The following is a 14057-nucleotide window of genomic DNA, read 5'->3' on the forward strand; positions in this document are numbered from 1 at the left end:
ACAAGACATAACATCTTAGTTTCCATGGTTGGTGGAATTATCGGTAATAAGGTTGGTCAATAAATCTAAGCCCTAATGTCTATGGGTGAAGATGACCACTTACCATCAGGTGGCCCATTAGCAGGGTCGCCTGCTAATTATGTATAAATAAATGTAATTACATTTTATATTCATAGAATTTCATCTTTAAAAAGCTAGCTATAAAAATATTTAAAATGTTTAATAAAAAACCAAATCTAACAATAGATTCGTAAGGATACTGACACTAATGTCAGTACTGTAGTTTGTAACATATTCCAAATTTGTTTTGGATTTTATTATGAAAAAGTCATTTCTTTGTCTCTAGTGTCAAAAAAATTTGAACCTTAAGTTACTAACAATTAAGAGTGATTTATACATGATTTATATATTCTTTGAGGCCATTCATTGGTAAGATTTGATATTGATTAATCATACCTCTATCTATTGCTAATGAGAAAATATAATTATCATTATTAGCAATATTATTTACATTGATTGTTCTGCCAAATGTTTATTATGAAATAACTAATTTAAGATTTAAGAATGAACTAAATTCGTCTGAGTGTAGTTGTTATCCGGTCTGATGTGAGTGAGTCAGTGTATTTACAGGCACTAGGGACCAAAGATCTTAGTTCCCAAGGTTGGTGGCGTTGGTGATGTAAGGAATGGTTTATAATTCTTGCAACACCAATGACTAGATGTATAAAACCACTAACCAAGAGATATCTACTAAACATATAAATAAAATAATATTCTAATATGATTTAAATATTAATATAAAAGTAACATTGATAAATTAATTATCGCTTAGTAATAATATGCATCGTTTCATGATTTGTGAGTGGTAATTTAATGGTATCTAATGCCATCGGTCAGGGTTGCCAACTATAATAAGTAGACGTATACATTATTGTTGAAATATATTTTTTTCTCATATATTATACATCAAATCAAAATAAACTTTATTCAAGTAGGCTTTTACAAGCACTTTTGAATCGTCATTTTACAATAAGTGAAGCTACCACCGGTTCGGAAAGTAGATTCTACCGAGAAGAACCGTCAAGAAACTCAGTAGTTACTCTTTCTTAACATTTAAAAAATACAGAGTCATGTTAGTTAAATACAATTATTTAAATTAATATATCCTGCTTGGAAGTCAACAGGTATTAATTCCACGCCTTTTTATCATCTACAAAATCTTGTATCGAATAATACGCCTTTTTTTACCAATGTATTTATTTACAAACGATTTGAATTTACGATACGGCAAAGTTAAAAATGTCTGCGGAATTTTATTATAGAAACGGATACCTTGGCAACTTGTATACATATATACGTATAATGTGATTATCTTCGAGGCGAAATTGGAGAGATACCATTGTTTTTCTACTTACAGATCAATATATAAATTAAATGATTTAAAAAATGCATGCTTATATGATCAAATTCGTTGCTTCGTACTAAAATATTGATTGTATCTTAATACGAGATATATATGAAGTATAAATAAAATCAAATAATAAATAAAGTAAAATACAATACGTTTTGATATTAGTTCGAACACATGGACACGTTTTTGGAGTTTTGTTGTTATCTTTATACTATTATTTTATAATTGAATTATTATTTTATAATATTAGTAGTATTATATTAAGATTGTTATTTATTATTATTTATATATTTTAACAGTTGGGCCGTTAATCAGCTTAGCAATGCGGGTGTGCTTTGAAAACCTGCTAAACAAAAAAATATGCCTCAGCCTGTGTTTAGTGCTAATTTAATAATATTTTAATTTAATCTGTTATCGTATCGATAGAATTTGTACAAAAGCGAGAATTTGTGATAGTATTTTGTTTTATATTTTGAAAAGTAATATCATTAAAGCTTTTTTTATAAATCCTTTAAGAATTTTAGTTTATGATCTCGTGAAATGTGAATTATAAAATGTAATGGCTTCAAATTGATTATATTTTAATGTTATATTTTATATTACAAGTTCTTTTTTTCAACATATGTGATTTTGTGTCGAAAACGTTATACAGAATCATTGCAAGTATGCCACTCTGAAATATCATTTCAAAAGTATATTCCTATTTATAATAACTATATAGGGAAAAATAGATATTACGGTATCGTTTTTTATTGTATAATTTACAACATCCACGGGCTCATAAATGCCGGTGCCTAATTCTACATTACATATAAATTTTGGCGTTTTATATTTTTACTAAACATCAGCATTTTTTACTGTATTGTTTGTACGGTACAGTTTACAAAATAGATACAAAATTGCCATTCGATTGCGTTCTTATAGAAGTTTTAAACCATTTGTTAAATTATAAGGTAACTTTGCATACAAGCCAAAGATAAGTCCGGTAATGGCAGCAAAACATTCACATGATCAAGTATCACAAGTTAGAATCTTTATCCTAGTGTCAGTAACTGTTATGACAACGGTACTATCAATCTTCGCAGCTGTTGATTCACCTCGTGACGTACAAATTCTATCGTTATGGTTAATGAAATTTGTGTACTGTATGGTAAATGCGTGTTGTGTTGTCGGTAATTATGTTGCATGCTGTAAGTACATGGGTTTTTTATACGCTTTAAATTGTTAATATTTGCAGGCGAACCCCGCGGTACAATCGGCTGTGAAAACGGTGAGTGAACCATGAATGTTCATAAGATATCGTCACGTTATTCACTAATTAGTGGAATGTTTTTTTTTTTTATTATTGTTGTATTTTAATTAGTTTTTACATAATGTAGACATGTGCTAAATATCGATATTCTGAGTCGATTATTTCAATATGAAAATTGATTTGGACGCGTTACAGACCATAACTTAATAAATTAGGTCACGTTATAATAATAATAAATATGAGCCAACATCACATTCATGTAACTCTCTCAGTCTGATCCCAATGTAAGTAGCTGAAGCACTTGTGTTATGGAAATCAGAAGTAACGACGGTACCATAAACACCCAGACCCAAGACAACATAGAAAACTAATGGTAATCTACATCGACTCGGCCGGGAATCGAACCCGGGACCTCAGAGTGGCGTACCCATGAAAACCGGTGTACACACCACTCGACCATGGAGGTCGTCGTTATTTCAGTGCAAACGCGTTTATTAAAATCTAGTTGTTGTCCGCGGGTTCGCTCGCGTCTAAGGGGGTATCTGCCATGTCAGGCAAAAATAGCCTGTTCTTGTTCTTCCATGGAGTTCAAGTTTGCTTCATAACAAATTTCATCAAATTCGGTTCAGCGGTTTGGTCGTATAAGACCGACGAACAAACAGAGAGAGTTACTTTCACGTTTATAATATTAGTATACCTACACTTAAAAAGCTGCCGTAATACACGGATGCTATAATGTGAGAGACGTAGGTGCGAATAAGAAAATATATCGATAGTATAATTATAATCGATCTCTGTTCCAAATTTCATTCAGATACATTCAATCGTTCTTGCGTGATTGAATAAACATTTATTCATTCAAGTTTTGATAGATAGAATGTGTTCTCGGAACGAAAGCATCATTCGTTGTTCTTAATAAATTATTTCGAATATAATTATGGTCTAAATAGCTTGTTTACATTTTGTATAAATTAATTTCATGAAACATAATCAGCTTTTGTAGAGGAATAATACAGGGTGTAGTTATAATATCTTGTATCGTTATAAAACAAATCAAGAAGAGTATTTATATGTGAAAATTTATTATTTGTATATTATATTTACATCCGATGTATCTGTATTTAGTGTATTTATCATGTAGTAATTTATTTTTGATATTGTTTTAGTATATATATTTTTTATGTATATGTTTATTCTCATTGCATGTTTATTTATTTAGTATTATTTACAATACAATATTTGGGCATCGATGTTACTATATATACATAATTCCCTAATTCACATTTTAATATACCTCGTCAAATCTCAGATTATAAAAGAGCAAAGATCAAATGGAGCGCTCGCAACAATAAAGTGAAGCAACAAAAACGAATACAAAATCGAACGAACTATTGATGAAAGACATGTCTTGTTGTAATTTGTACTCGCTTTTGATTTTGTATTTGTTTATGTTTCGCGCGCTCCAGTTATCTTTTATTTTATATTTTGAGTCAGACTAACTGATATGCCATGCTAAACGCTCATTGGTTGTCGATGACGTCGTGACCTGCCACCGACCAATGAGAATTTAGATACAGCCAAATTATTTTTGACACTGACAGCGTTTTGGAAAATGGATATAGTAGTCATTTTCTTTTATATATATTAATTAATTATACATATATGTATTTATTTTATATTTATTATAGTTTTGATTAAAAGTAGAATATTAAGTAGAATATTAGCAAGCTATTAATTTAAAAAATTCCACAAATTAGTGAATATAGTGCGATAATCGAAATTATATAAAGTCTTAAGTCTATCGTTGCACTGGGTTTCAATGTATGTGTAAGTATTTATTGCATGTGATTTAATTGGGTAGTAAGTATACACAAAAAGAAACTGTTCTGAATTTGAATTTAAGTCTATAAAATATTTTTGTTCTTTAATTAAACTATAACATAAAAAGTATTTCTAGACACAAAGATATTATTGTAAGGTTCGTACAGTGCATGGCTGTATGAATTTAATCCTTTATCAGTTTGTTGTTTTTAAAATTTATTAAAAATATAAGGGGTTTAGGGAGGGGAGTAGTTTCGACCATGTCTTATGTTTCCTTCCAAGATGGTTGGTAAAAGTTTCGATAGTTGAAAATATCAAAAATATACTCAATGTTAAAATAATTTGAAAAAGCCGAGGTTTTCTCGAGATGCACCCTTAAAACCTCTAGGAATGGTCCCCAATGACAATGAACAAGAACTATCTGGTTATAATTCGTATATATCTTATGTTCTGTAAGTCATAAACATATAGAAAAACACAGTCGTCACACAAATACACATAAATGTTTGTGTATGTGTGTGTTTAATGGTATGCTCGTGTAATGTTGAAAAAGTGTAACATTTTTTTTAACACAATGCAACGTTTCAACCGCGAAATGTTTTCACCTGGGTCTCGTGTACTGTGCACGCTTTTGTATGAGTATTATTCGTTATCTCTTGCACTATCTACTTTATACGTCCTCGCACGCTACTGGGGTAAGTTTAGAGTAATTACCTTTTAAAGGTAACAATTATATTATTTTCAAGTAACACTTTATATGTTTATGTGGGAAAAAAATCTTGCACAATTTGCTTTCATCACAATTTGTTATTTTCCTTAAAACTTCAAGCAATGACACATTAATAATTTTTCATTATGTAAATACTGATTCTAATAAAATGTTTAATTATCTGGGTATTGAAAATGATATATATATTTCTGTGTATCCGAATGTTGCAATATTGAAAATATCATTTAATATTTTTAATAATTCGAGCATCTTTCCCTAGGTCCGACAAGGGGGTAAAAATATGAAGTCAGCTGTGCGCGGCTTGAAGAATAAAATGCCCAAAACAGGTTCACGGCCATCCTCCATAAACACCACTGACGATAGCAGGTAATTGTTTTTTACTTATATAGTGAAACCGTTACGAAATTTTTCGTGACTTAATGTTAGGGATTTCAGCTAGGACGTCTGGGTATCACCCACTCGTCAGATGTTCTACTGCCGAGTAGCAATATCCAGGCAGAAGGGATATAACATCTTAGTTCCCAATGTTGGTGGTACATTTTTTTGCATTTATTTTTGTTTTGACCACGCATTTGCTCGTGCTCCGGCCTGTGTGACGTTGATCTTGTGTGAGGGCAACGTGAAAGAATAACGAAGTAATATATAGATAAACTCTTATCCATATTTATAATATTATATATGATGTAAAAGATTGGACTACAGAATGATCCTATACACCATATGGGAATGGTAGTGACGGTTCTGAGCCTATATGGGTTAATTAAATATATTAATTAGATTCTGTGTGTGACCATTGCAATGGTACACTTAAAGCATTCCCCGATCATACAATCGTTTAAAATGAATTTGCGTGACTCGGATTATTTAGGATTCAAGTGTAATTTATTAATTAAATTTTTCAATTTAATATAATTTTATATTTCTTAGCGCAGCTATAAAGCGTAAGTAATATTGATGTCGTGTTTCAATTTCGTATTTCTTAAGCTATCCGTACGCTATGTTTAGCTATAATTTGGCTAATGATTGGTATTCGTGCTAGAATATATCAGTGGTGCTATTCTCCAAATTTTCTCTTCTCCAAGTTTTGTAGTGGAGATAAATATTTCTAAAGTGGTCGATATATGGTGTGACTGATATTTGTTCTGACAGGTTTTCATGCGGCTCAGCCACACCAGTTTCATCCGATTCCTCCGAATCCTCCCCCTCTCATGACATGCCACCTCGCGAGCCACCCCCGACTCTACCGCTAGATCTCCTAACGGAGATGGAGTTTCTCTTTCCGAATAAGCGTCGCGATAGTTTCCCCGGCAGTGCTCTCAACTCTGAAATCAGCCTCCCCGACAAAGCCGTGAGTATTACGTATTATTGAACGCCTTGTATTTATTTGGTCTGTGAATTTGGACAAACGGTACAAGTTTTTTTCCGTCAAAATTGTTTCTCCAATAATCGGAGTATTTTTATTCAAGAGTGAATCTCATTGAATTTGTTCATATTTTAAGTACTAATAAGTAAAATGTACCGCAACTTCAAATTCTCGACCGTTACGCTGAATGCTCGTATCGGAAACGCTTTAATAATCATAGCTTTTGATACATACTCTTAGTATGGGCAAGTCTCGGTGTAAATATCACTATGTAGATTCGTAGTGTCAGTTACTTTCACCCGTCATCAGTTTATAGTGTCAAAAGTTATGAGAATCGTATACCGCGATGGGGTGTCTTTGACGTTTGACCGCAAGGTTCAAGGAGTCACCCCGTCTTGCGTTGCCTATCGTTGGACGTCGCTTTACGTGTTAAGCTTGTATCACGTGTAAATGTATGCGAATGACAGCTCCTAGGGGCACCGTGGCACATTATTCGATATTTTATTTTGCAGAAAACCCTGTCACCATGCCCCCCACCCCGGTTACCGGAACGTCCCCACCCCCCACTCCGTTACCCAATCATATCGACAAGGAAACTAGTAGATTTGTCCGATGCGCCCGCGCCTCCCCCGAGGTCGATACCGGCGCCCTCGACGGCACACTTTATAAGTAACATCACAAAGAACGACGCGAACGTCACTCAAGACTTCCACACTAGCACGATTCGATTCACCGAGGGCAACGACAAGGCCAAATTAAAACTGACCCTATCGTCCAATCAGAAGAAGGGCCAAACTAGCCAGCCTTGTAACGGCTCCACGATCAGACCGGTGCCCCCTATTGTGCCCAGACCGGTCCCAGACAGGCCTAGGCCGAGACACAACAAGGGCAGAACTCAAGAGGTAATTTTAATATGCGTTACTATTGTCATAGCGATACTATATTTTTCAGTCAGAGATATTGCATATATACCTTGAGCAACGAGTGAATTGTTGTTTGCACTAACATTGGAGTAATATGTATTTATATAGATGATATTAATTTATTATTGATTTATACAATTATTAATATAATATAATTATCTAACATTGATAACTGTCCCATTATTATTTTGGTATTTGAACCCTGATGTTTGCGTTATATTCGTGAAACGATATCGAACTAAGATATAAGTACATGAAAATTGTGATATATTAAATGGAAACACTTAATAATTGGTGAGAAATAAATGAAATCAGAGTGATTGGAGTGTCCTTATAAAGGTATTATGAATGTTTTATCTAGATATATTCATAAAATTAATTACATACATACATATCCATTAATAATAATTACACACAGCCCTATACCTCGCTTATTAAAATTATTGTCGTTTATATTATTTGGAATGTTTTGGAATGATCTGTCAACGTTTTGTTTTTTTTATATTTGTCTTAACAAACACTACCATTGGTTGTTTTTATTTGAGAAATAGTACTCGTATTCGTACTGCACGTCAAATAAATATGTCATGTTGAGATTATTACTAAGTAAAATATTACTACCTATATTGATTATTGGGAATTCAAAATGAGTGAGCTTTTTTACATGTTTTTTTTTATCTACGTAATAGCGTAAATACTTTTTTTGAGTAAATTTACTATTAAATGTTTTTTTTATAATTTTTTTTTCTTGATAGTATTTTTTCTATTATAACACGATATCCAGTCGTGGCTATGATTACTTTTACGAAGAGTTTTTTTAGTTTAAATTAATTTAGCGTTGGAACTGATTTTGATTGATATTATTTTGTTGTTAATTTATTTCGTATAACTTACAGCGGTATTCATAAAAAAAAGGTTTTATTGGTTTAATTAAATATATAATATTTATTATGTTTGGTTACAAACAAAATTTGTAATATGACTTTATTTATGTAAGTTAGGTATTTTAATATATACGAATGTAGATTTGATTAATCTTAATTCGATTACCTCTCTATATTGACTATTGTAGTGACAAATTAAGATCAATGATATATAAAATTAATACACTTTGAAGTACAAACGCAGTTTTGATACTTACGATACTTTTATACGTATCGTGCCTAAATAATTCAATAAAGAGGCCGTATATCTACATTGGAAAGAAAAGAAAGTTTCAATGCAATATGTACCTAATATTATCGCGTCCAGTTTCACCAAATAAATTTTAAGATTTCCATAAGCATAATTTCATTCGTATTCGTAATACAAATTTGTAATGTTTATTACTATGTTAGCAAATTTAAAATACGTTTATTTCAGAATATTCCGAAAGTATTCAACCTACCTTCTTAATTTATAAACGTTTTAAAAATTTAGTACCCTCAGACCGTTACATTTTAGCTCGAGATTACGATCGTTACTTAAATATAATTACATCGTAACGAACGGGTTATTACTTTCAAAGGGTTTCATTATTTATTTATTTTTAGAAGTCAAGCTTCTTTGTTCGCAATGATTGTTTAATTTTGGGATTTAATTTTAGTACAATTCTTATAAGTAACGTTTCTGACGCGATAATGTTTCAATACTGTTACAAATGTAGCTGCGTTGCATATATGCGCATTATATCATCATTATAATTACATAGTATAAAACAAACTAGCTCACCGCTGTCTGTCCCTATGTATGCTTAGATCTTTAAAATTACGCAAAGGATTTTGATGCGGTTTTTTTAATAGATAGACTGATTCGAGGGAAAGGCTTTTGTATATGATACATAGACAATGTAGAAAAGAAACACTGATTATTTTAGAAGTTTCTAATGTGGTGTCGTAAAGAAATACATGGACAATATAGTAAAGAAACTAGTAAAATTCTGTAGTATATTTATTATTATGTACATATATAGCATTGAATCTGTGCGAAGCCGGGTCGGGTCGCTAGTGTTAAATGAAAAAGGAACATTCCAGATATAGGGGGAGGTTTATGCTATTATAAATATTATAGATAGATATATTTACATATATATTTGTAGTCGAATATGATTTGCAGTACGATTAAAAAATTGTTCAAATATGTATACAATGGTAATGTTCGTTAAAACATGACGTGTGTATTATGTGTATATATTTGTATATGGTGTTCGCACATATTGTTTCTTAAAATGCATGTACGCACTTAGTGTTATGACCTAGAATTAATATTAGGCTGATCGTTCACATGATACGTAGCGATATCATTAGCAATATTTCAGTCGAATTATTTTATTGAAATTGTATATAATTTGTCTGCTTTTGTTTTAATGTCCTTAATTTTCATTTAGTTAATTAGTATATTCACGTGAAAGAAAACTCGTCCACGTTTAAATATGGCGTGCGTTAGTTTGAGTGACGTCACGCTTATGAGATGTTTTATTTTGCATGGACTACAGAGAAGACAATTAAATAATACAAATTAGACTGTATTTGTTGAGTTGTTTAATTAAAATGTCGATAATTTAACGTGGAGGGGTGCGCCGTCGTTAGTGGATATACATATCTATATGAGTTAAAGTCAATTAAATATTAAAATTATGATTTTGGCAATACCTTGAAAGTTGCCATTTATTAAATATTTTAGTTGACATATTTAAAAATAAAAATGAAAAATGACGAAAGACAACATTCATATGATTTTGATTCCTCATTTGCCGAAACATCTAAAACTTAATATATAAGTAATTAGCATTGATTTCGATTATGAACTGTCGCTACGAATTATATAATGGCTCAGCTATACTATTTAACGCTACGTATCCATTGAACAGTCAGCCTTAACGATGTCGAGTTCAAACACTGTGGTCCAGAATGTCAGGTAAAGGTTACGTGCGAACCCGACTCTTAATATTAACCTCCAATATTAATCTTAGTCTTAACATATATGAATATATAGTCACGACCGGCCACAGAGCTCATATACTCACACATTGACAAAGGGTCGCTGTATAATATATAATCTGTATATTATAACTCGCATAATACTAGAAAATTGAGTTATAAATGTTTCTATATTATTTCGTTAATTTAAAGATCTGTGTTTAAACATAGATGTGTCAATTTGATTGATACAAAGTATTTATTTCTGTATTATTATTATTTTTTTATATTTTATATTTCAATAAAAATTTACATTAAATTTTAATTTATTAATTTTTTTTTATAAATCCACCGTTATGAAATTAATTTTTTAAAGCTCCTAATTCTGCAACGTTTCTCGATAAGTACCGATTTTTCTTTTTTAAATTAAATTTCAATATTTCTTTAAAAGCGGTCAAGATTTATATACGATGGGTTCCGTACAATATTACCCGAATTCGAAAATAGAACGCGTTCGTAATAAATTTAAATTTAAATTATATTTTAAGAACGTTGATAATATACAAAAGAGACAATATGATGCCAATTGATTCGATAACAGTTTGAAGTTTTTTTTGTTTGAAATCTTCCTAACCCAATGTTGTTGTGTTCGTTATTGTTCCCGTGTGTTACCCACAGTCCCTTTCTGACTTATGTTTTGTCTCAGAAACTTATGTGCTAGTTTTTTTTTAATTCTGACTTTTGCATTTTCGGGGGTTTACTTCGCTTCAATACACGAACGATTTAAAAAGGCAGGATTTTTTTTGGAATGTATTCACAGTCAAAACAGTTTAATTTTAAATTAACATCCATTGAAATATTTGATTTAAATTGATTTGCTTTTTACTGGCATTAACTAAAGCTTAACCGCTTAACCTAGTAAGGGCTTAAATAGGGTTGTCAGGCTAAGATGCTTGATTTGGAGAATTGAAATAGTTTTTCGATTTTCTAGTGACACACACACATACATTTTTTTAATAGATTTTTCATTAGAGTGGGGTGAACTAAGGTCATTCCAAAAATGTCGATGACATCTGATCGTAAACATTCATAATTGTTATCCTGAATTTCAGGTATGACGTATGTATTTGGTAAATGTGTTTTAAAGTAATTTTGAACACAGACATGTGAGAAAACTAATATTTAATACGAGGTATTAACGGTTCAACATTATTTTGTAGGTATAACTAACGTACGGAACACTAATCGTGCGATGAATTTTCGCACTTGACCGTTTTTTTTCAGACACTGTTGAAATATTTTACTCGGGAAATAAGAAACGGAGAGAATATTTACTTTTGAAAAAAATTTATAGTAATTTATCGACTTTCGCCTGTTTTAACATTTGTGGTAAGTCATTTCCTAGCGTAAATATATTTAAATGCTTATATTTTGATCACATTATATCCTTACACATATATATGGTTTGTAATATATATGATATTGCTGGTCCAAAGATATTCCATATCGAAATCAATCGCGTTAAAATAATAAGCACCTCTATAGTAATCGGTAATGAGAGAAGGTTGTATAATTAGGAGCGCAATTAAACTCTCCGGTATTAAACTAATCAATGTGTTTTTCAGTCATCTGGCTCTGATCTCATACAACTGGACGATACGCCCACGGATCTAGAAGATTTCGATCCACTTAAGTATCGGGATAAGAACGAAAAGGAACAAATTAAAACATCGACGGATAGCGCTTTGTTGCACGAATACGGGTTAGACTTTAGCCAATTCGGCTTATCTGATTTCACAGCTAGCTCGAGCGCGCCGGAGACCTCAACCGTACCTAAAGGATGGACTACTTTCAATTAGTGATCTATCTCGTGTCGTGACTTTAGCGCTCTTCCAATTTGTAACGCAGAAGCGAAACATTTGTACGTTTTTCGTGTGCTGAAACTATCCCTAAATCGTCTATACTATATTATGTCATTAATTCAAACGTCAAATATTCTTTTCGATATTTAAAAATTTTTTAAACGTTTTTTTTTTTAATTCTAATAAGGTTTTCTAAATATAACGATGTTCTAAAATAACGTTGTTACGAATTTGCTGTCCGGTTAGATTATTTGTCTAAAATGAAAATCTATTGTGAGGGAAGTTCGTCTGAGTGCGCATTGGGTAATGTTTAAAGCAACCGCCCACGGCTGTATTCACTGACTCGTTAATAAACAAAATGCAATAAGTACATTCGTGGAAAACGCTGAACTTGAAAATAAATATCTATTTATATTTTAGTTTACATTTTCGTTATTCTCGCGTTACATAATCGTTATTCCTAATGGAATGGACGGACTAACACAAATGGTTAATTATTTGCCTTATACTTTTCTATTCAATAGTGTATATTGTAATTTAACGTTCAGTGATGGTTATCAAAATTGTAGCGTTACGTAACGATGGTTGTAGTTATATTGATAACGTTATTTTATGTGTTACTTTCATATATCGTTCCAGTGTATGCGTTGCAATATTCGTTCCCTGCAAATGATTAACATAAAAGGAAAAATGTACGAAGCTGTCCCCAAAGGCACTAATAACGTACAAATGTATTCGCTTCTCAATTCCATTCTTTTCGCAATTCGCTTTTATAAAAATAATACTTTTTTTTTTCTAAAATAACGAAGCGAAAGTGGGCTGTGAATGTCGATACTTTAATGTGAAACATATTTCCGATTTTTTTCATCAGACTATCGAATACATCGTAATTGAAATTATGCATTAATTTACAAAGATTTTGTACATAAGCTATAGATTTTCATAACGCGGAATGTTTATTTGTAACATATACTTAAGCTTAAACAGAGATACGACTAGCTGTGTCAATTCAACGCTTTCATCCGTGCCTTAAGATAAACTCAAGTCTTGTACGTTGTCACTATATAGTATAAAACAAAGTCGCTTTCTCTGTCCCTATATCACTATGTATGCTTGAATCTTTAAAACTACGCAATGGATTTTGCGTATGTTTTTTAATAGATAGCGTGATTGGAGACATAGGTTTTTGTATATAATAAATGGACAATATGGTAAAGGAAATAAACATATTCTGTAGTGTATTTAGTATCTGTATTGCGAAGTCGGGCTGGTCGCTAGTTGAGAATAAAGCGAAGAAAACATTATTACGGAAATTCAAAGCTATAGTTTAGTAATGGATCGGTAACGCTTAAGTCATTAGTGTCAAGTTCTGTCGATATTCGATACTTTTATTATAAGCGGTCATCAAAATAATTAGTTTTTTTTTTACAGTAACCTAATGGATTTCGGTTTCGATAAGCGTTTGATGAGAAACGGCTGTTTTTTTTTGGAATTAAAATTTTCGTTATTATTTTGACTTTCTGTTGTGTTATATTTCGAATTATGATTTGCGATAGTATGAAAAAAAATCGGATATGTATTCTATATAGATATACCGCGTTAAATATATATATACGAATAGTTTACCGATTTACAATAATACGCTTTTCTAGTACTAGTATAATCTTATTTATTTCGCGAATTTCGAATTGTTTTTGTATTGTATTATTGTATTGTACATAATGTTACATATCAATAAATTGTATATTTCGTCATATTTTTTAATCATATAGATATTTGTATATTAGAAATCTAAGTT

General features: G+C 31.3%; 1 protein-coding gene across 4 annotated transcripts in view; it reads left to right on the forward strand.

Moving 5' to 3' along the window:
* LOC124542923 (DENN domain-containing protein 1A) overlaps positions 1 to 12412 on the forward strand; it is a 32121-nt gene extending 19709 nt beyond the window's left edge. Inside the window, exons 10-15 of one of the 4 annotated variants that reach the window (XM_047120865.1) lie at positions 2649 to 2681; positions 5474 to 5580; positions 6364 to 6562; positions 7090 to 7479; positions 11682 to 11786; positions 12023 to 12165. In XM_047120865.1, the coding sequence (XP_046976821.1) occupies positions 2649 to 2681; positions 5474 to 5580; positions 6364 to 6562; positions 7090 to 7479; positions 11682 to 11738 (786 nt within the window). In that variant the 3' untranslated portion in view covers positions 11739 to 11786; positions 12023 to 12165. Of the gene's footprint in view, positions 1 to 2648; positions 2682 to 5473; positions 5581 to 6363; positions 6563 to 7089; positions 7480 to 11681; positions 11787 to 12022 lie in introns of all 4 variants that reach the window. The other 3 variants (XM_047120863.1, XM_047120866.1, XM_047120864.1) reach the window with 3 other exon arrangements.
* The last annotated feature ends 1645 nt before the right edge of the window (positions 12413 to 14057 follow it).

This window comes from Vanessa cardui, chromosome Z (genome assembly GCF_905220365.1).
Source record: "Vanessa cardui chromosome Z, ilVanCard2.1, whole genome shotgun sequence".
NCBI lineage: Eukaryota > Metazoa > Arthropoda > Insecta > Lepidoptera > Nymphalidae > Vanessa > Vanessa cardui.